This window comes from Zonotrichia leucophrys, chromosome 4A, assembly GCF_028769735.1.
Source record: "Zonotrichia leucophrys gambelii isolate GWCS_2022_RI chromosome 4A, RI_Zleu_2.0, whole genome shotgun sequence".
Lineage (NCBI taxonomy): Eukaryota > Metazoa > Chordata > Aves > Passeriformes > Passerellidae > Zonotrichia > Zonotrichia leucophrys.
In genome coordinates, this window is record NC_088174.1 from 3,004,270 (window position 1) to 3,023,742 (window position 19,473).

A 19,473-nucleotide genomic window follows, 5' to 3' on the forward strand; every position below is an offset into this window, starting at 1 on the left:
TTGACTGATGCCAAATGCTGTCACACACGGTACATTCATGTGAAATGATAAAAGGCTGTGATATACACAGACACTATTTCAGGCTGTGGCACATGAAAGGCTTTGCAAAAATGTGGAAAAAAACACATTTGGGGTTACTTACATGGAAAATTAACTTTCACTCAGGAAAAACTTTGGTAAAAGTAGTGTTGAAGATGTCAAGTTGCTTTTCCAGTTCTCTGTTATTTGCAAAGTAGAAATTTCCTTAACTTTATGGAGAAATTTGAAATTGTGGAGGATAACAAAAGTTCCACAGTATTATCAGAGCTTCAGGGTACTTCACACCTAACAGAATGTACTTTTGTATTTTGTGTGCATTGATTTAGCACTATGACTCCTAGACAATCTTTAATAAGTTGAGCATTCATTGATTTAGTCTGTCAATGAATTTGGGGGTTTAGTTTAGTTAACAGCACCTAGAAGCAAACTCACCAAAAACCAATAAATTCTTTAGGCAGCACACCAGTGGCTTGGTTTCCTTCTTCATTATAATTCAGAATTCCAGTGTTTCTGCACACTGGAAATTTTGTTTTTCAGCCAGCTGCACTACTGGAGATAAAAGCATCAGTGCTTACTGATTTCAGATCTGTGATTAATAAGTTGGACTAATACAAGTTAGTAAAAGTCAACTTTGGTAAGTGCTTGGCCTTACCTTTAATAAACACAGCATTTGGTGGTTTATGACATTAGGGAGTCTCTTTGTGTGGTGTGCTTAAATTTCCCTTGGGCAATTTTCATTGAGGTTGGGATCAGCTTGATTGGAAAATTTAATGGCTTTTTCCATTTCCATTCCCTTTTGCCAATCTGTTCTTTAAAGCTGCTCTTTCATGATGTGTGAATTTGTCTCCATTTGAAGAACTAACATCAGATACAACTGAGAAAGCAGATTTTAGAAATGAGCTATTAGGCAGAGAAGAGGCACTTTTAAGATGCTTGCAAGTTGCACAGCAACCAGAGGAACATACAGTCATTTGATTTCTCAAATGACTTTGACTTTGACTCAAGGGAAAAACAGTTTTATTCTCCCCTCAGAGCCTTCTATCATATGTGATAAAGAGAAAATGTGTTTATAACATTTTCTCCCTCAAAAAATAATTAAAAAAAAAGAAAAAGTTGTGCCTCATCTCAGAGAAGCAGCAGCATCTCTTGCCCTGTGAGTCACTGCAGAACACATCCAGTAACAGCTCCTGAGAAAACAGAGCAGTGCAACTCTTTGTTTCTTCCAGGTTTTAAACACAAAGCGCTGACCCTTCTGAAATCAGAGTTACAACACAGCCAAACACAATCACTGCTTGGTGGTTTTCCAGTTTCTGTGGAATTGTTTCTCTTACCTGTCCAGAGCAGCTGTGGCTGCCCCTGGATCCCTGCAAGTGTCCCAGGCTAAGTTGGACACTGGGGCTTGGAGCAGCCTGGGACAGTGGGAGGTGTCCCTGCCCATGGAGAGGGATGGCAATAAGATGACCTTTAATGTCCCTCCCAACCCAAACCATTCTGGGCTTCTCTGACTCTATGCTCATTCTCCCCATATATGGGATTTTACAATAATATTTTCTCAGGACTTGGCTTTTTCTGGAGACCATCACCCCATGAGCTGTGGCCCATTTTCAGCTGCTGCATGTGCTGGTTGATTCCAAATCACACACTCTTCTGATATTATTTTCCCAAGCCCTCTGGAGCAGAGTGTCTTCAGTTATGTGCCAATGCAGAAGTAATCAGGAGCTTATTGTTGTAATAACACATCAAAATCCAGCTTCATAAATGCCAGATAGTTCCCTTGGAGAGCTTATTTTCTCTGCTAGCTTGGGTCATTCCATAGATTTGAGCTACCCAGTCCAAAAATGGTCTGATTCTGATGTAAACAGCCTGTTAAGACATATAAAATGTATTATCAAAATCTAAAAATACTTACAGAAGTGAATGACTTCATCAGAACAAGCAACTAATTTGTCCTTTTGTTTGACCTTGGTTTAGTCATTTTGAGCATGGCAGTGCCTGTGCTCTGCTTGTTTAGAGCATTCTGAGAACTGTGCTTAAAAGTCCTCCCAATACTGGGCAGTTTTTTGGTGTCTTTAAAAGATCTGGGTGTGGGCTAAAGATTTTTGAAGAAAAAGAGAGTTGTCTTGGTCTTGTAGACATCTTTGGTTAGTTCTGGGTCTGAAAAGGCTTGAGAACCATGGGGCTGTGTGACCGTGCTCACAGGGGTCTGAGGATGAGAGACAAGGATCTGACTCCATGTTTCAGAAGGCTTGATTTGTTATTTTATGATATATATTACATTAAAACTATACTAAAAGAATAGAAGAAAAGGTTCTCCTCAGAAGGCTGGCTAAGCTAAGAATAGAATCTGAAAGAATGATAACAAAGGCTTCTGTCCCAGACTCTCTGTCTGAGCCAGCTCACTTTGATTGGCCATTAATTACAAACAACCACATGAGCCAATCAGAGATGCACCTGTTGCATTCCACAGCAGCAGATAACCATTGTTTACATTTTGTTCCTGAGGCCTCTCAGCTTCTCAGGAGGAAAAAATCCCAAGGAAAGGATTTTCATGAAAAGATGTCTGTGACAGGGCTGTCCAGCTACAACCAGGAACATGAAGCCTTTTGGCACTGAGCAGAAATACCACCCCTACATTTGAAATCCCAGAGGTTGTTTGGGATGAGAGCAGCCGGGAGGAGTTGCACCCTGAGCCTGTGTGATGTCGTGTGGGTGAGATGCACAAAATCACCACCACAATGCTGTTTATCACAGAGTGAAAGTGAACAGTCAAATGTCACTTAGATTCCTTTTAGTTTTTGCTCAATCCCTTGCATTTCACAGCTGTTTAATCCCTTGCTGAGCAGCCAGGCAGGTCCCCAATGTGCTGTCCTGCTTCCCACCAGGTGTCACCTGGCCACACCTCAGGCTGCTGTTGGCTGTCTCATGCCAGCCCACACACACACACTCTGCAGCACTCCACACACTCCGGTTCTCCCTCTCACACAGCACTCTCAGAGCTTTGCACCTTTTCCCTCCTGCCTCATCCCTGAGTCACTCCTTTAGGATGCTGACAGTGACTTGTTCCAGGCGGTCTGAACCTGAAACATTGTGAAAAGGAACGTGCTCCAACACATGGGGAGAGAAACAGCTTGTAGTAATCCTGTTGGTGCTGCTCTGGCACGAGGCTGGGTGTGTGGTGAGTGCCTGATCTGCAGAAGGATGCTGCAAGGAGAAAAACATTTCCTCCATGAGAAGGAATCTGTAAGAGCCAAAATGAGGGATGTGGGACTCCAGGGGCTCTCCAAAATGCAGTTTATTGAATACAAAATGCAGTTTATTCCATCCAGGATGTTACAGCAGTCCAGGGTTGTGGGTGACAGAGCTGTGCCCACAGCTGTCAGCTCCCGCTGCAGGCAGGCCTGGAGACCCCTTGGTTTTGGTTACAAATGAATTATATACTTTTCTTTACTGAGCATCTCAATACAGAAGAACCAATCAATACCTTAACTATTAACTATAGCCTATCATAACTACTATCATTACCATATTCATGTTACTGTTCTCCAGTCACTACAAGTCAGTACATTACAGTTGAAGCTAGAAGTTGTTTTTCAGTTTTCTTGCAGTGGAAAAATCTGAGACCTTTTTTCTACTTGCAACATTTGCTGCCTTGTTTGCCTGTGCTATCTTTCTGCTTGGTAAAAGCATCTTCTTGTTTGGGGTGGCTTTATCCTTTGCTCTAAGCCATAAAAACCCCTTCTAACTAACACACCCTTGGTTAGCCAGTGAGACTGGCTCAGCAATTCTTTTCTCTGTATCAAAACTTGCTTCCAACTCTATTCCTTCATCAGACTCCACATTTAAAAATCTTTCTGCTAAGCGCACATATCTGTGAGACTTTTTTTGTCAAACTTTCATCCTTCCCAACAGGAATCTTAAATCCTACATAGAAAAAGAAGAGTGGAACTTCCCTCCTTTTTTCCCTTTATCTCCAAAATATGCTTTTCCAGCCCATTGCTGGCCCCAAACATAATCTGAGGGGACTCTAACGCAGAAGTGAGGGGGAGTGCACATGGAGTACCAGTCAGTAATAATTTAATAAATATTATTTGTTTTTTTCCTCCCCAGTTTGTGGCTCAGCCAAACTGCCAGCAGCTGCTGGCGACGCTGTGGTACGACGGCTTTCCAGGCTGGAGGAGGAAACACTGGGCAGTGAAACTCCTGACCTGTGTCACCATTGGGCTGCTGTTCCCCGTGCTGTCCGTGGCATACCTGATTGCACCCAAGAGCAGGCTGGGACTGTTCATTAAAAAGCCATTTATCAAGTTTATCTGCCACACCGGCTCCTACCTGACCTTCCTGTTCATGCTCCTGCTGGCGTCGCAGCACATCGTCAGGACGGACCTCCACATGCAGGGGCCACCTCCCACCATCGTGGAGTGGATGATCCTGCCCTGGGTTCTAGGTAAATCCTTCTGTAAATTTACAGAATTTACAGTTCTGTAAATCCCACAGCCAGTCCTGCCCTGGGTTCTAGGTACATCCCACACCTGATCCTGTAAATCTCACACCCAATCCTCTAAATCCCACAGCCAATCCTGCCCTGGGTTCTAGGTACATCCCACACCTGATCCTGTAAATCTCACACTAAATCCCACAGCCAATCCTGCCCTGGGTTCTAGGTAGGTAAATCCCACACCTAATCCTGTAAATCCCAGACACAATCCTGCCCTGATTTCTAGGTACATCCCATAAATCCCACTCCTGCCCTGGGTTCTAGGTAAATCCCACACCTGATCCTGTAAATCTCACACCCAATCCTGCCCTGGGTTCTTGGTACATCCCACACTCAATCCTGTAAATCCCACACCAAATTCTTCCCTGTGTTCTAGTTGAATCCCATAAATTCCACACCCAGTCCTGCCCTGGATTCTAGGCAAATCCCATATATCCCACACCCAATCCTGCCCTGGGTTCTAGGTACATCCCATAAATCCCACACCTGATCCTGCGCTGGTTTCTTGGTACATCCCAGACTCAGTCCAACCTTGGGTTCTCGGTAAATCCCATAAATTCCACACCCAATCCTGCCCTGGATTCTAGGTAAATCCCATAAATCCCACACCAGGAGCACTGAGCGGGGCTGACTCTCCCCCACAGCAGCCGTGGGGCCTCCTCCCAGGCCCAGCATGTGCAGTGCTGTGTCAGGCAGCTGCAGGAGCTGCACAGAACAGCTGGAACAGCTGGGCCCTCCTGCAGCAGCAGCTCCTGCTGGCCCGGGGCTGCTCTGCTGTTCTGTGCCACCTGATGTGCCCTTGGCCATGACCCCAGTGCACTGTGACAGATGCACGGTGCACTCCCTCCTGCCTCCCCAGGCCGGGTGAGAGGAGAGGAGCAGCTTGGGAAGAGCTCCTGGGTCACACACAGTGTCCCTGGTGCTGTGCTGGCTCTGTCCTGTGCCTGGTGCAGTGTCCAGAGCCTGGCTCTGCCCTCCCTGCTCCCTGACCTGCCCCCAGCCTGGCTTATTCCTCCCTGATAAACTGCAGGAATGCAGGAGAGGGGAGATAAGGCTCACTCTCTGCTGATAATCACTGGCCACATCAGCATCAAGTGCTCTGATATCTTCAGGAGGAGGAGGAGTGTTGATTGTGTGAAGTTACATGTGAGGATCTTATTGCAGACTGGCTTGGGCAGCTGGCAGAGGAGGAGGGGTCTGTGTGCTGGGGATGCTCAGGTGAGGCACTGTGATGGGATGAGAGAAGGACAGAGAAGCCAGATGGGTGTCTTTTTGATGAGAGAGGACTATTCACCCTTCCACAGTGAGCTCCAGCACAGCAGCAGTGGAAGCCTGGGAGCTCCATCAGGATCCTGATCAGCTCCCATGTCCCTTGTGTGCCACCCCTGGGAGCTGGGAGTGTCACCAGGCACTTTGCTCATGGGCAGAGGTTTCCACACCTTTCTCCTGCTTCCCCACACCTTTCTGGCTCTCCTGCTTCCCCATACCTTTCTGGTTCTCCTGCTTCCCCACACATTTTCTGGCTCTCCTGCTTTCCCCACACATTTTCTGACTCCCCTGCTTCCCCACACCTTTCTGTTTCTCCTGCTTCCCCACACCTTTCTGGCTCTCCTGCTTTCCCCACACCTTTCTGGCTCTCCTGCTTTCCCCACACCTTTCTGGCTCTCCTGTCCTGGTGACACCAGGACTCTGCTCCTTGCTTCTGGCTCTGGGTCAGGCTGGCTCTGTGCTGAGCAAAGCCAGCTGTTCCTGTGCCAAACCCAAAGCTGCTGATGGAAAACGAGGAAGGAAAGAAAGAGTTGCAGACGTGTTCACAAATCACTTTGGGTGCTGACCCAGGGCACTGTGCTCCTTGCACAGCTCCACCATTATCTGATGAAGCTGATATATGCACTCAAAGGCAGGTGTTGGTGGAAACTTTAGAGTAAGCTCAGGGGGTTAAATGTCTTTTCTGAGCTTAGGTCATATATTCACTTTATCTTTAAATTCATGGTTAAAATTGAGGGAAATGGTAGGCATTTCAGTAAAATTGATTTGCAGATGAAAGAAGGATAATCCATTTAAAAAAACCTTTCAAAAGCACAACCCCTTCAAAAACCTTTTTTACAGCTGTCTGTTCTTGAGTTCCTTTGTTTCAGATAAATAGAGATATTGTATGACTGTTTATTAAATAGAGAAATTAGAACAGTTTCACCAGATTAAAGGTTATTACTTACAAAATATTTTCCACTACAGAAGGAGAGAGAGCAGGCACACACAGCATTGCTGTAGCTATAGTAACCAGCAAGGATAACTCACTATAAATACAGTGTACGAGTTCTTCAACAGGCTCCTCTCCATTGATTTATTTTATTTTATGGGTTTGTGTGCATGCAGAGACGTGGAGGCAGCTGTAATGGGATTACATGGCTGGCCCTGACATTGTGCTGGTGTGGCCACTGACCTGCTGGCTGGCAGCTGAGCAGCTCAGATTGATATTTGGGCGCGTGCAGCAGTTCATTGCAACTTTGCTGCTCTTCAGATTGAGCATCCAGGTCCTTAAAGTTGAGTTGCAAGCAGCACATCAGTGACCACTGCACTATCCTGTGGTTAGGCAGGGGCAGCACTTTGGGTAATGACATTGGTAATGCACCTGGAGGTGTACTTTGTTTTGTTTTGTTTTGTTTTGCTTTGCTTTGTTCTGTGTCTTCTTCACACATTTCCACTTTTCATTCAAGGATAATGTCAAGTGGGTAATACAAAATACCTGGGGCTCTAAAGTAATTTTCTCAGAAGTATCCAAGGCATGAAGGAGCTGCCATTTGATTTTTGATGGGACTTAGGCTTTCAGAAATATTTAAACAGTTCTGCAAGGAAGGACATGGAAGTTACTTATAATCAGAACTGTGTCAGGTGGGTTCAGCAGTCTGGTGATGAATTTCAGAAGCTGCCCTTCACCCTTACAGCTGCAGGGAGGTACAGTGAGCATTAGCAAGTGCCCAAAATGATCACCAGAAGGCATTTCAGGGTTGGCATGATGGGCTCTGGCCGTATCCTTGGGAACAAACAGCTCACCAGCCCCACAGCCATATCTGACACGAGGTGAGTCACTGCCCTGCTTCCTGCTGAGTCTCACCTTTCCTCACAAATAATCCCTGTGGGCTTTTTCTGCAGCAGGATGCATCAATGCAGGGGCTGAGCAGAGAATGGATCCATTTCTTCCTCCTTTGGGGTGATATTTCCAGGTCAGGGAGGAGCTGTGCTGGTTCTGGTGCTGCTAGAGAAAGCCAGGGAAAATCAGTGCTGTCCAACAGAGCAATGAATTGCTCACAGTGTCTGTGAGAGCAGACAATCTATTAGGAACTATACCAAATACAGCTGCTTGAAGAGTTTGTTCACGTAGAGCAAATTTCAGCTGAGCCAATTCACTCGTCCTGGTTATAAATAACATGTGTTTCAGGCAGTCTCCTCATGTGCATATCTGGAGCCCTGGGTAGGAAACCAAGGTCTTTTTCAGCTCTCTCCAGACTGCATTCCCCACAGACTTGTAAAATGTCTCATAATCAGCAGCATTGTGCTTTGTGGAAGGCAGGAGGGATGAGGCATTTTTTCCAAGCTGTTAATTTCAAATTGTCTGCTGTTACATCATGTGTATATACACAGGGTTTTAATGGCAAATAATGCCTTGTCATGGCAGTGAATTCCTTTTCTTTCTACAGGTTTCATCTGGGGAGAAATCAAGGAAATGTGGGATGGTGGATTCAATGAGTACGTGCATGACTGGTGGAATCTGATGGATTTTGCAATGAACTCCCTCTATCTTGCCACTATCTCCCTTAAAATCGTTGCCTATGTCAAGGTACAGTAACTTGGGAGAGGGAATTGGTAATGTGCTGGTGAGAGCTGTGGTACACAGGGTACAAACTATTCAAATCAAAATCACAAAGCAAAGAAAATAGCAGCTTTTCAAGCAGTCCAATTTTGAATATTCACCTGGAAAGCTATTTTGTTTGGAGAATGAACATCCTGCTCGTTCTGACTCTTTGATTAAAAGTTAAATAGATTGTTTGGGCACTGGGGAGAAATTTCTCCACTTTCTGTGCCTTTTTGCAGCTACTCACTTGCCAAGGCACTTTTTGTTTTCTGTGCTGGCACTTCCTTCAACAATGCATAGCGAAAACACGGCTTTTAAATAAAATGGTAGAAGGAAAGCAAGAACAGGGTTACCTGAAAACTTCTAGAGCCAAGCTTTATAATCTGTATGATCCTACAGATCTGGAGATTGGTGATCAAAAGTTTGTGACAGGTCTACTGAGAAGAGCAAGACTGTTCTTAGGAGGCTTCTCTCTGATAATCTGATATAAAGGGGTCAAGTCACTCTTCAATATGTAACCTGTGGGCAGGGAAGTGACAAAGGAGCAAGCTGGGGCTTTCACACCCTGTGGGTTCTTCCCTGTCATGTTCCATTTGTGGTGAGAGCCCACATCAGAGCTCATCCTCAAAAGCACCTTCCACATTTATAAACTTCTGATGCTCCAAATTAGCATATGCACAGGGTTTGAAGCCAGGGGATGGCCTGAAGCACTTTTCCTTCTGTCTCCCTTTTTCAAAGGCAAGACACAAAAGTAAAATTCCTTATGCAACAGCTCTGTTTGGCTTCAGCTGGAGCTTCGTGCTTGGCCTACTTCTTCCCCTGCTATGAATCAGCAGCAGCTTCTCTGCAGTCAGTGGAATTACTCAGGTGTAAATCAGCAACTGGGATCTGCTCCTTGGCCATTCCTGCTCTTCCCAGCTTTGCAAGGTCTCCACTTGTGCCAGCCCAGCTCCCAATAAGCAGGACAAGCCCTTCCCCAGAGCAGCCTTGTTTAGTCCTGCCCAGCAGGCAGAGGGGGAGAAGAGGAGAAAATTTCCCCAAGCCCATTGACTCCAGAGTGCAAACAGCCCTGCTATGGGGCCTTTGTTAAATCCTGGAGGCTGCAGTCCTGGTGAGTCAGATTTTCAAAGGGAAAAGCTTATAAGCTGGTTGCTGCTCCCTGAAGAGGCAGCTCTGTAACAGCATCAAAGCAGGAACAGATTATGTCTTTTATTCTCCCAGCATTCAGAACCAGGGAGGAAATTACAGACTTGAAAGGTTGGTCTTTAAACCATAAGCAATGCAAAAAAAAAAAAAAAAGAAAAAACACACACAAAAAAAAAACAACCTGGAAATGGTGAAATGCATGGACAAAACTAAAAATGTTACCAATCTGGTTCTTCCTCACACAAATTACTAGAGGAGCTGTGCATCCAGGGGATGCGCAGTCACACACTGGGATGCAACTCCCAGCCAAAGCCCAGCCCCAGAGGAGGTGCAGCTCTGTTTGTGCTCCCTGTAAGTCACAGAAACGTGCAGGCCACCCACAAAACCCCATGGGCCAGCACACACAGGAGGTTTGGCAGGAACAGATCAGTTTGAGCCCAGTTCAAACCCTCCTGGGTTAAACCTGGCCCATCTCAGGTCAGCTCCTGATGAGGGCCATGCCAGGCAATTCTGAGAGGTGCAGAAAATCTTCTGAAACACATTTGTGATGGTGTTCACAGGGGTTTTTGGATTGGGGAAGAGACGAGGATCTGACTCCATGTTTCAGAAGGCTGATTTATTATTTTATAATATAGATTACATTAAAACTATACTAAAAGAATAGAAGAAAAGGTTTCATCAGAAGGCTGGCTAAGAATAGAATGGGAAACAATGATCACAAAGGTCTGTGGCTCTCTGTCTGAGGCAGCTGACCGTGATTGGCCATTAATTCCATATATCCAACATGGGCCAATCAAAGCTCCACCTGTTGCATTCCACAGCAGCAGATAATCATTGTTTACATTTTGTTCCCGAGGCCTCTCAGCTTCTCAGGAGGAAAAATCCTAAGGAAATGATTTTCCATAAAAGATGTCTGTGACACACATGGTCACAGAAGTCCCCTCTGCCCTGTGTCACTCAGTGTGCCCTGCAGTGTGAGGGTCTGTAACGTTGATAATGGCTCCAAAACATTTTGCAACATGAGTTGTTATTTATAGAACAGCCCTGAGCTGGAAGAGGCTGGGATATATGCCAATATACCATATTCTAACACTTCTTAGAACTTCAAAGGATTACATGGACATTTAACTTTCTGCCAAATAGCAGAAAAAATAAATTGCATACTGACACTAAATGCTTTCCATCCTTGTTTTTATGTGAAGATTTTTTATTTTTTTTATTTGACTGGTTCCAAGACCTGGCTCTAATATTGTCTGATACCAATGGAATCTTCAGGCTAATTATAGGGTAGAAATACTTTCTTAATCAGTTTCCATTTGCTGCATTGAATTATCGTGTAATGAGGAAGGGTAAATGTGACAGCATGGTGTAATTTATTTGTACTAGTTTGTGTACATCTCTGCTGTGTTTCATCTTTTGAACAGACACCGAACCAAACTACTCCAGCCTTCCCAGATACCCAACTTCATTAGATAACTCTGAAATCTGCTGTTTTCTGTTACCTGTGATGCCAGGCTGCTCTGAAGATGCTATTTGCCAAGCGAGGAGATACCATCAGTTCATAAAGGACCAAAATATTACCTTAATGACCTAAACACTGCTTTATTTATTGCTTTAAATATTGCACAGAAGAGTGTCCCACGCCTCTTTTTAAAGCAATATTTTAAAATATACAATACTTTAAAAATATTAACACCTTTAAAAAAGGTATTTTCCCCATACCTTTGTGTGCAATCTGTGCTAAACTCTATCAGAGAGCCCTGGGCTGCTGTGTCCAGCCAGCCTGCAGAAGGGAATTGGGAATAACTGTGCAAATCTGCTGTCCAGAAGCAAATCTGCTTCTCAATCCCACCCACCCCCATTGCTGGATATCCACAAAAAGTTCACCTCTCTGCCTCTTTGTAGGCATTTGAAGACCCATCTTCAAATCAAGTTAACAGGCTCAGGCCATGATGTTCATGTAATAAAGAACAGTTTGGAAATGTCAGAAGCAATCCGAGGTCATGCTGAAATGCCTTTGTATCATGTCTCATCTCCTTCATACAGAGGGATAGTTTGAAATATCAACCTGCTTTTTGCTGAGCCCTTGAAAAAACTGGGAGGCCTTGAATACACTGGAGTTTGTGTACTGGACCTTCAGGTTTAAATAGAAAGTCTCTGCAATCTCGTCCTGTCAGTGTGATATTGGTGCCATCTCCTTTTCAGAGGTACCAGAATTATTTTAGGAGCCCCAGACACACTGGTTATGGTTTTAGCTGTGTTATCCTGAGTGCAGTTCTGCCTTTTTATGCATGCTAAATGAGCGGAGACAAATGTTAAAAGGACAATTATTCCTTGATGTTAAATGTCTTTGACTCCATTCTCCGTGCCGCCGTCGTTAAGGCAGAGCAGTTACATTTCACAGAACCAGAGCAGTTACATTTTACAGAACCAATCTTTTGTGGTACCTGCTCGCATCTGGCTGCACTTTGCTCAGAAAATGCTTCTGCTTTTACAGCTACATTACAAACCCAGTTAATGTTGTAATTGATGCACTCAACTGTACCCAGTTTCAGCTGTAATTAAGACCTCTGCTTTAGCAACTCTCCTAAAATTGCCATGACAAATTAACTAATAAGAAAATTAATACGAAAAAAGCCTTTTGGTTCTGGGCTGCCTGCTTTTTTTTTTTTTTTTTGAGATTACATGGGAAGGGAAGCATCCAATAGTTCACTGCTTTTCTTCTTGCCTTCCTTCTCCCTGCCTCCCATTGTTCCTGGAATGTGCAGTGTTTATAATGTGCAGACATATTTAGCAGGAGAAAGAACAAAAGTAATTGGAAATTGACATCTGGAACATGCTAAAATCTGAACCCCTTTAAATGTTGAAAGAGAAGGAGGTTGTGTGTGAAGCCATGGACATAAGGAACCCACAGACTGTGAACTCAAAAGTAAAACAAATTAAAAAAAAAATCCTAATTTTTCAATTTAGGCTAAAAACAGCCAACATACCCAAAGCTTCTAAAGAAAACCTGGTCCTGCATCTCTCACCATCAGGGGGTCATAATGTAGTAGCCACAATTAATAAAAAAGCATCTTTAAACCTTCATCTCTGCCCCCTCATCAAGTCAGCTTCAGTCCTGAATCCTGACAATGAGCCTGACAGCAGCTGGGGTGTAAGGGGTTAAATGTGGCCTCAGCTCTCTTTACAGAGGATTTTTCCTGGGAAGGCAGCGAGAACCTCAGAGAAGAAGAGAAAACAACTCTTATCTCTATTCCCTGCTCCTGTTTTTGCACGTGTGGAATGTGTTATGGAGATTGTTTACCCGAAGTGATTTGGTTAATTGGACATGGGTGAAAGTGGTTTTGAGTGATTAGCCAGTCACTCAAAGCTGTGTCCTGGCTGTCTCAGACAGTCACAGGCTTTTCTTTACTATCTTTATTACGGTATGGTATGGTATCTTTTTAGTATAGTTTTTATCATTTTATAGTTTTTAGTATAGTTTTAATGTAGTATTAGTGTAATATAATTAGTTTAATTTTAACTAGTATTAATATAGCATAATATATTAAAATTAACTATAGTGTAATATAGTTTTAATAAAGCCATTGTTCAGCCTTCTGAATCATGGAGTCAGAGCACATTATTCCCAGCATCGAGGCCTCCTTGCAACAATAGTTAAAAACTTTTTTTGTGCCACAGTACCTGGTTAGGATTTACCTGTGAAGGGTTGGGTCAGTGGGTGTGACCTTGGAGTGGAGTTTCCTCAGAGTCATTACACCTCATCTCACTTTTCTGCCCTTGTTCTTTGTTCCTTCCTGCCAGTACAACGGCTCTCGCCCGCGGGAGGAGTGGGAGATGTGGCACCCGACCCTGATTGCAGAAGCCCTCTTTGCAATATCCAACATCCTCAGCTCCCTGCGCCTCATCTCCCTGTTTACAGCCAACTCGCACCTGGGACCCCTGCAGATTTCTCTGGGACGCATGCTGCTAGACATCCTCAAATTCCTTTTTATCTACTGCCTGGTGCTTCTGGCTTTTGCCAACGGACTGAACCAGCTTTATTTTTATTATGAGACCAGTGCCTCGGAGGAACCCAACAACTGCAAGGGGATCCGATGTGAGAAACAGAACAATGCCTTCTCCACGTAAGACATCCTCTCTTTCTGCTTCTGAGGCTGCTTCCCCTGTCCCCTGCCTGTCACTGCACTGACAGAGCCTGTATTTATTCATTTGCAAGTGCCAGGTGAGGTGGTTGGCCCTGCAGGAAAGGTGGGAGTTAAGTGGGACAGACACTGTGCTGAGCTCTGCTGTCACAGACTCTCACTTAGGTCTGGCACTGGGAGACCTTTTAGTTCTGGCCCAAGGATTTTCCCTGCATGATCCTGCAACTTAAATCTTGTTATGACTATGCGCAATTTCAGTAGATTTGGGAAAGGAAATGTCCTTTTGCCGCAGTGATTGTTTTGCCTAATTACTGAAAAAAGGAGGAGAACCTGAATAAAATGAAGAAAATAAGGAATAAACCTGTTTATTAATAAATAATGTGCCTGCAGCAACAACAACAATCTCACCTATACCATTTTTATGGATACATGATGTTGCAGGCTTCTCTGATTTCCTTGCAGACTAAAATCCCAGCAGAATCTTTTTTTTTTTTTTTGCTGGGAATGCTGGTACTTTGCTGAGATGCTGGCATGGAAATTGCTGTGAGGACATCTGGCAGAGCTGAAAGAGCGAGCACATGCTGAAAAATGACATGAATTGTCTTGCTGATGTATTTGTTTTAATTACTAATAGTAGAAATAATTATAATAATCAGCCCCCACCCGATTGTTCTTGCTGCTTGCACAGTACTTAACTCACAATGGCAGGAGAAATAAATAAAGCACGGGCTAGAAAAAGGCCCACGCCCTGCAAACAAGCAAAACAAAACTGTTGTCCACCACTTTATGCTAAATTAAATAAAACTTGTCATGATGCCCAATAATTCTCCTCCCTCTGTCAGCTGAAGGTTTGGGGTTAAGACAGGATTTGGGATGTATTTGCACTGTTATCAAAAACGGATGATGGCTCAGGCCACATGACTTGGTTGGGAGAGGAGAGGTTCCAGCTTTGTCCTGTGGGCTCTCTCCTAGAAGAAATACGGAATTTTTATGGGATAGAGCCCATCCTTCAAGAGCAGCAGGCCCTGGTACACCAGACATGTGCCATTTCCCACTGCAGAACAGGAACAACACAGGCTTGATTAATTTTCTCATGAAACCCATCTCTGTCTGAGGGAAGTGAATGGACCTGCATTGTGCTAATAAGAAACAGAATTAAAGATTTCAGACCTTTTGCTGTTTTAGCTGCCTCACATGCCCCAGAAATGTCGTGCTACCCTGGCAAAGGAATTAAATAACAAAATTATTCCTTGATCTGTGTCCATATTGATGCAGCAGCCAGAGGGAGGAAGGTTTGGCAAGCACAGTGTGTGTAAAGGGGTAAATTCTACCTCAGGAAGGGTCAAGCCTACAAAATCCAGTACCAAACCTTGCCTTTCTCTGGAGCTGTGCTGAACAGATGTGTTCAGTTCTGCATTCTGGTTTGGGCCTGCCACCTCTGCACACTGGTTTTTAATAGATTTCATTGTGTCAGCTAAGTGGAGAAAGTAACAGCAGGATTTGACTGAAGAAAAAGAACATTGGGCCAGTAGGGAAAGAAAAAAAGCAAATCAACCAACCAACCAACCATCCTGAAGTCTGTAAGAAGGTGTAATGTCTTCAGAGCTAAAAATTATACAAGAAGCACTTAGCAGAAAGTGTGTCGATCAGCTTAAATACAAACCACAATTTCTGCCACCCTAACGTTCATTTAAACCCCCTGCCAGGGGAATGCAGCACAGAAAGGAAATTGAGGGGGCTCAGCCTTTGTGGCAGAGGTTTGTGTAAAACAAAGTCCCAGTGGGAGGGGATCCATTAGGAGTGAGGTCTCCTGGCAGGGGACAGAACACTCTGCAGGTACTTTTTGTTTGAGCCTCGCTTAAGGAATTTATTTAACGTGTTCTTAAAAGTTTAAATGGTCTTTATTAACACCCCCGGCACAAGCTGACATTTGGCTGGGGAGCAGATGCACAGCACGGGGCAGTGGCTGGGAAGGAGCAGCTGCAGATCCAAATATTGTTTTGGGGGAGAAGCAAAGGAGGCTGGAGCCAGTCCAGGCAGGGCTGGGGACCCTGACTTTGCTCATGGCTCATTCCTTATGAAGGAATAAATCTGCAAAGCTCTGAATCAGTGCACTTTGGTTCCCACCAGCATTCCTGGGCTCACAATGAGCTCTAATTCTTCCAGGGGAGCAAAGAGGACGCCCCTGGTGTGTGTGCAGCTTGTGTCAAGTGTGACACCTATTTACTGCCACGTTATTTCCTATTACTCTCAAAGGGTGGGATTAACGTTTTCTTGGCGAGGAAATTTTCTGCATTGCACACACAGATCACGGAAAAGTAATATTCCTTTGTGACAGCAACGAGGGGAAGTAATGAATAATTTAAGGCTTTCTGCTTTGGCCTTGCCATCCCTCAGAAAGCAGAGTGCCTGCTGCTTAGGCAGATGATTGGAAAATTTGTTTATAGCTGTGATGCTGGCAACTGAAGGGGGGAGAGGAGAGTGAGGAAGAGGAGGAAGGGGTGGAGGAAGTCACACCTCCCTGCCTGCTGTGTCCTTCTCCCTGCCATTCCCTGGGCACAGGTTCCTGTGGCACTGGGGGCACTTGTTCTCCCTAAGCCACCACGGAGAGTGGTGGAGCTTTGAGAATTCTTCTATTTGATTAGGATTCAAAATACACTCAGCAGGACATGAGAGCCTCTCAATCACCATTTCCAAAATTTTATTTCTTTATAGCTGCTTCTCCAAAGGAGTGTGAGCCTGCCCTGAAACATGGGCTGAGAAAAGAGGCTGTGGACCTGTCCTGTCATTGATCACTGAGGACACAGCACCTCACAGCATTCTCATTGCTCTACAGAGCTGCAGGAACCACTTGGTGTCTTTGTCAAGGGCACTACATGTGCATATTTGCTTTAGTCTGGGCCCAGATTACACACCTGGGTAATATTGTGCATCCAGAACAACGCACTGATCACTTCTAAAACTGATTTCACTTTAATTATTAGAACCCCTGTCTCTCTTGTACCTACAGCCCAAGTAGTATTTCTACTGTTAATAGTAAAAATATTATAAATATTTTAAAAGACAGCTAGCACTCCACCACTTCTAGTAAAGAAATGCTTGGCATTCTTTGGTTAATCTGTATTTTACTACCTTAGTTATTTAATAAGCCTAACAAACAGCCTGAGCTTTGGGATAAAGGTTTTTTGCTTTAAAGCATCTTTATGATTTTGGCCAGTGAAAAGCTGCATCCACAAAGTATAAACAATCCTCATATAAGGCATGGGGATACATGTGAACAAATGCCTGGAGATGATGGGAGAACAGATTCCTGGTATGTCAAGTAAAGCATCTGAATTATTCATATTGATGTGTCTAGAAGTTGCATTTGAAAACATCTGCTGACCTCAGGCCAAAATGGGAACTCTTAAACAGGCATATAAATGTCATTTTTGGATGATATAAACGCCATATTTTGGCAAGCCAAAACAAAGATGCCCAAATAGAGCAATTACTTCGATTGCTGATTGCGCGTCTGACGTGACTGCGAAAGGTCACTGGAAGCAGGGAGACCTGGGATGATCTCACCAGCTCAGTGGGGTCAGCTCTGGTTCATCTAGGGAAGGAGGCCTTCAGAAGAAGAGAAACCCTTGAGCTGAATTAATGTGATGACTCTCTTTCATCTGAGTCATTACCGATCAGTGGTTGCAGGGTTTTGCCAGGGACTCTGCCCGTGGTGGGTGGGAGCTGCTGCTCCAACCACTGAGCCACCAGCGTTTTGGGCAGGTGTATTCCAAACACAGCAGAGGTTTGGGCAGGTGCTTTGTGAGCAGAACAGCATTTTGGGCAGATGTATTGCAAACGGAGCAGTTTTGGGCAGGTGCGTTGCAAACAGAGCAGTGTTTTGGACAGGTGCATTGCAAACAGAGCAGCATTTTGGGCAGGTGCATTGCAAACAGAGCAGCATTTTGGGCAGTTGTGTTCCAAACAGAGCAGTTTTGGGCAAGTGCACTAAAAACACAGCATCATTTTAGGCAGGTGCACTGCAAACACAGCAGAGTTTTGGGCAGGTATATTCCAAATAGAGCAGTGTTTTTGGGCAGGTGCATTGCAAACAGAGCAACAGTGTTTTGGACAGGTGTATTCCAAATACAGCAGTATTTTGGGCAGGTGCACTGCAAACACAGTATCATTTTGGGCAGGTGCACTGCAAATAGAGAAGCATTTTGGGCAGGTGTGTTCCAAACACAGCAGCACTTTGGGCAGGTGTATTCCAAATACAGCAGAGTTTTGGGCAGGTGCACTGCAAACAGAGCAGCATTTTGGGCAGGTGCATTGCAAACAGAACAGTTTTGGACAGGTGCGCTGCAGACAGAGCAGTATTTTGGGCAGGTGCACAGCAGCATTTTAGGCAGACCTACTGCAAACAAAGCAGCATTTCAGGCAGGTGCACTGCAAACAGAGCAGTGTTTTGGGCAGGTGTGTTCCAAACAGAGCAAAGGTGCAAATGCTGTGATTTCTGCCATGTCCCACCTTGTGGTGCCTTGTTGTTGTGCACTGTTCACTGCTGCAGTCACGCTTGGGGATGGGCTCCCTGAGCATTTATCCTGCAGACATGTTAATGATGCAGGCACTGATTAAACAGGAGAGTTTATAGATAGCAGCAGCATCGCAGCATGGCAATTTTAATTAAATGGAATATATTGTGGCTGTTCTGTGCAGAGTGCAGAGTGGGAAAGGGAGCCTTGGGTTCCTCGGGGAAGTTGTGCTCGCTGCATCTCACAAGGATGTTGTCTGGGCTCTTGGACAGACAGCAAATGCTGTTGATGGGACAGCTCTCACATGCATTGGCTGGTGGGTCACTGTGGCTGAGCACAGGCTGTCCCCAGGGAGGGATAAAAGGCTGTGCTAGGTGATGTCTCCCAATATTTGTGTGGGAAAAGATCATTTTCCACCCCCCAGCATCAGGTAGCCAGCTAAAAATCTGTTTTCTCTGCAGGCTTTTCGAGACCCTCCAGTCACTCTTCTGGTCTGTGTTTGGGCTGCTGAATCTCTATGTGACCAACGTGAAAGCCAGACATGAGTTCACCGAGTTTGTTGGGGCCACGATGTTTGGCACCTACAACGTCATCTCCCTCGTTGTGCTGCTGAACATGCTCATAGCCATGATGAACAACTCCTACCAGCTCATTGCTGTGAGTTACCCCTTCTCTTTCTGCTGCTGTTTCTCCCTGTGTGCCTCATTTGTCTGATTTGCAGCACGTGGGTCCCGTCGGGGCTGCTGGAGAGCGCTGCCCCCAGGTTCTGCCAGCAGGTAGCTGGGATTTCTGCTCAGCAGCCTGAATCATGCCTGAGGAGGAGGTTTTGCTCTGTTTGTAAAGCTGGAAAAGGCTCATGGGCTGTGATCTGCCCCTGTCTCCTCCTGTGGAGGGACCTTGCTGACCACCTTGGGTGTGTAAAGGGAAACTTCCCACTGCTTCCTGATGTTTGGTTAGAACCTGGGGGGTGGGTGTTGTGGTGTATTTTTTTATCCCATTTCTGCTTTCTCATGTGAAACCATGTGTGTCAGGAGCCCAGTCCTGCAATTTCTTTTTCCGCATTCTTCCCACTTGAAATTAGATCATGTCCATGTGTAATACCAGAGTCTCCTGGCTGTGTAACCATGTGAGATTCCTGAGTAATCCCAGTGCAGGATGGATCTGAGCTGAGGCAGCTCGGGGCTGTAGAGCCCTTACCAAGCTGAACTTTCATTTGAATGTTCAAAACTGTTTTCTCCACTGTAATCTCATTCTGTGTACCCAAAAGCCAATCTGTAC

General features: G+C 44.9%; 1 protein-coding gene across 3 annotated transcripts in view; it reads left to right on the forward strand.

The window, feature by feature from the left end:
• TRPC5 (transient receptor potential cation channel subfamily C member 5) overlaps positions 1-19,473 on the forward strand; it is a 103,602-nt gene that overhangs the window by 60,433 nt on the left and 23,696 nt on the right. For all 3 annotated transcript variants that reach the window (XM_064713071.1, XM_064713069.1, XM_064713070.1), the window contains 4 exons: positions 4,147-4,483; positions 8,233-8,372; positions 13,338-13,660; positions 18,657-18,852. In XM_064713071.1, the coding sequence (XP_064569141.1) occupies positions 4,147-4,483; positions 8,233-8,372; positions 13,338-13,660; positions 18,657-18,852 (996 nt within the window). The remainder of the gene's footprint in view (positions 1-4,146; positions 4,484-8,232; positions 8,373-13,337; positions 13,661-18,656; positions 18,853-19,473) is intronic.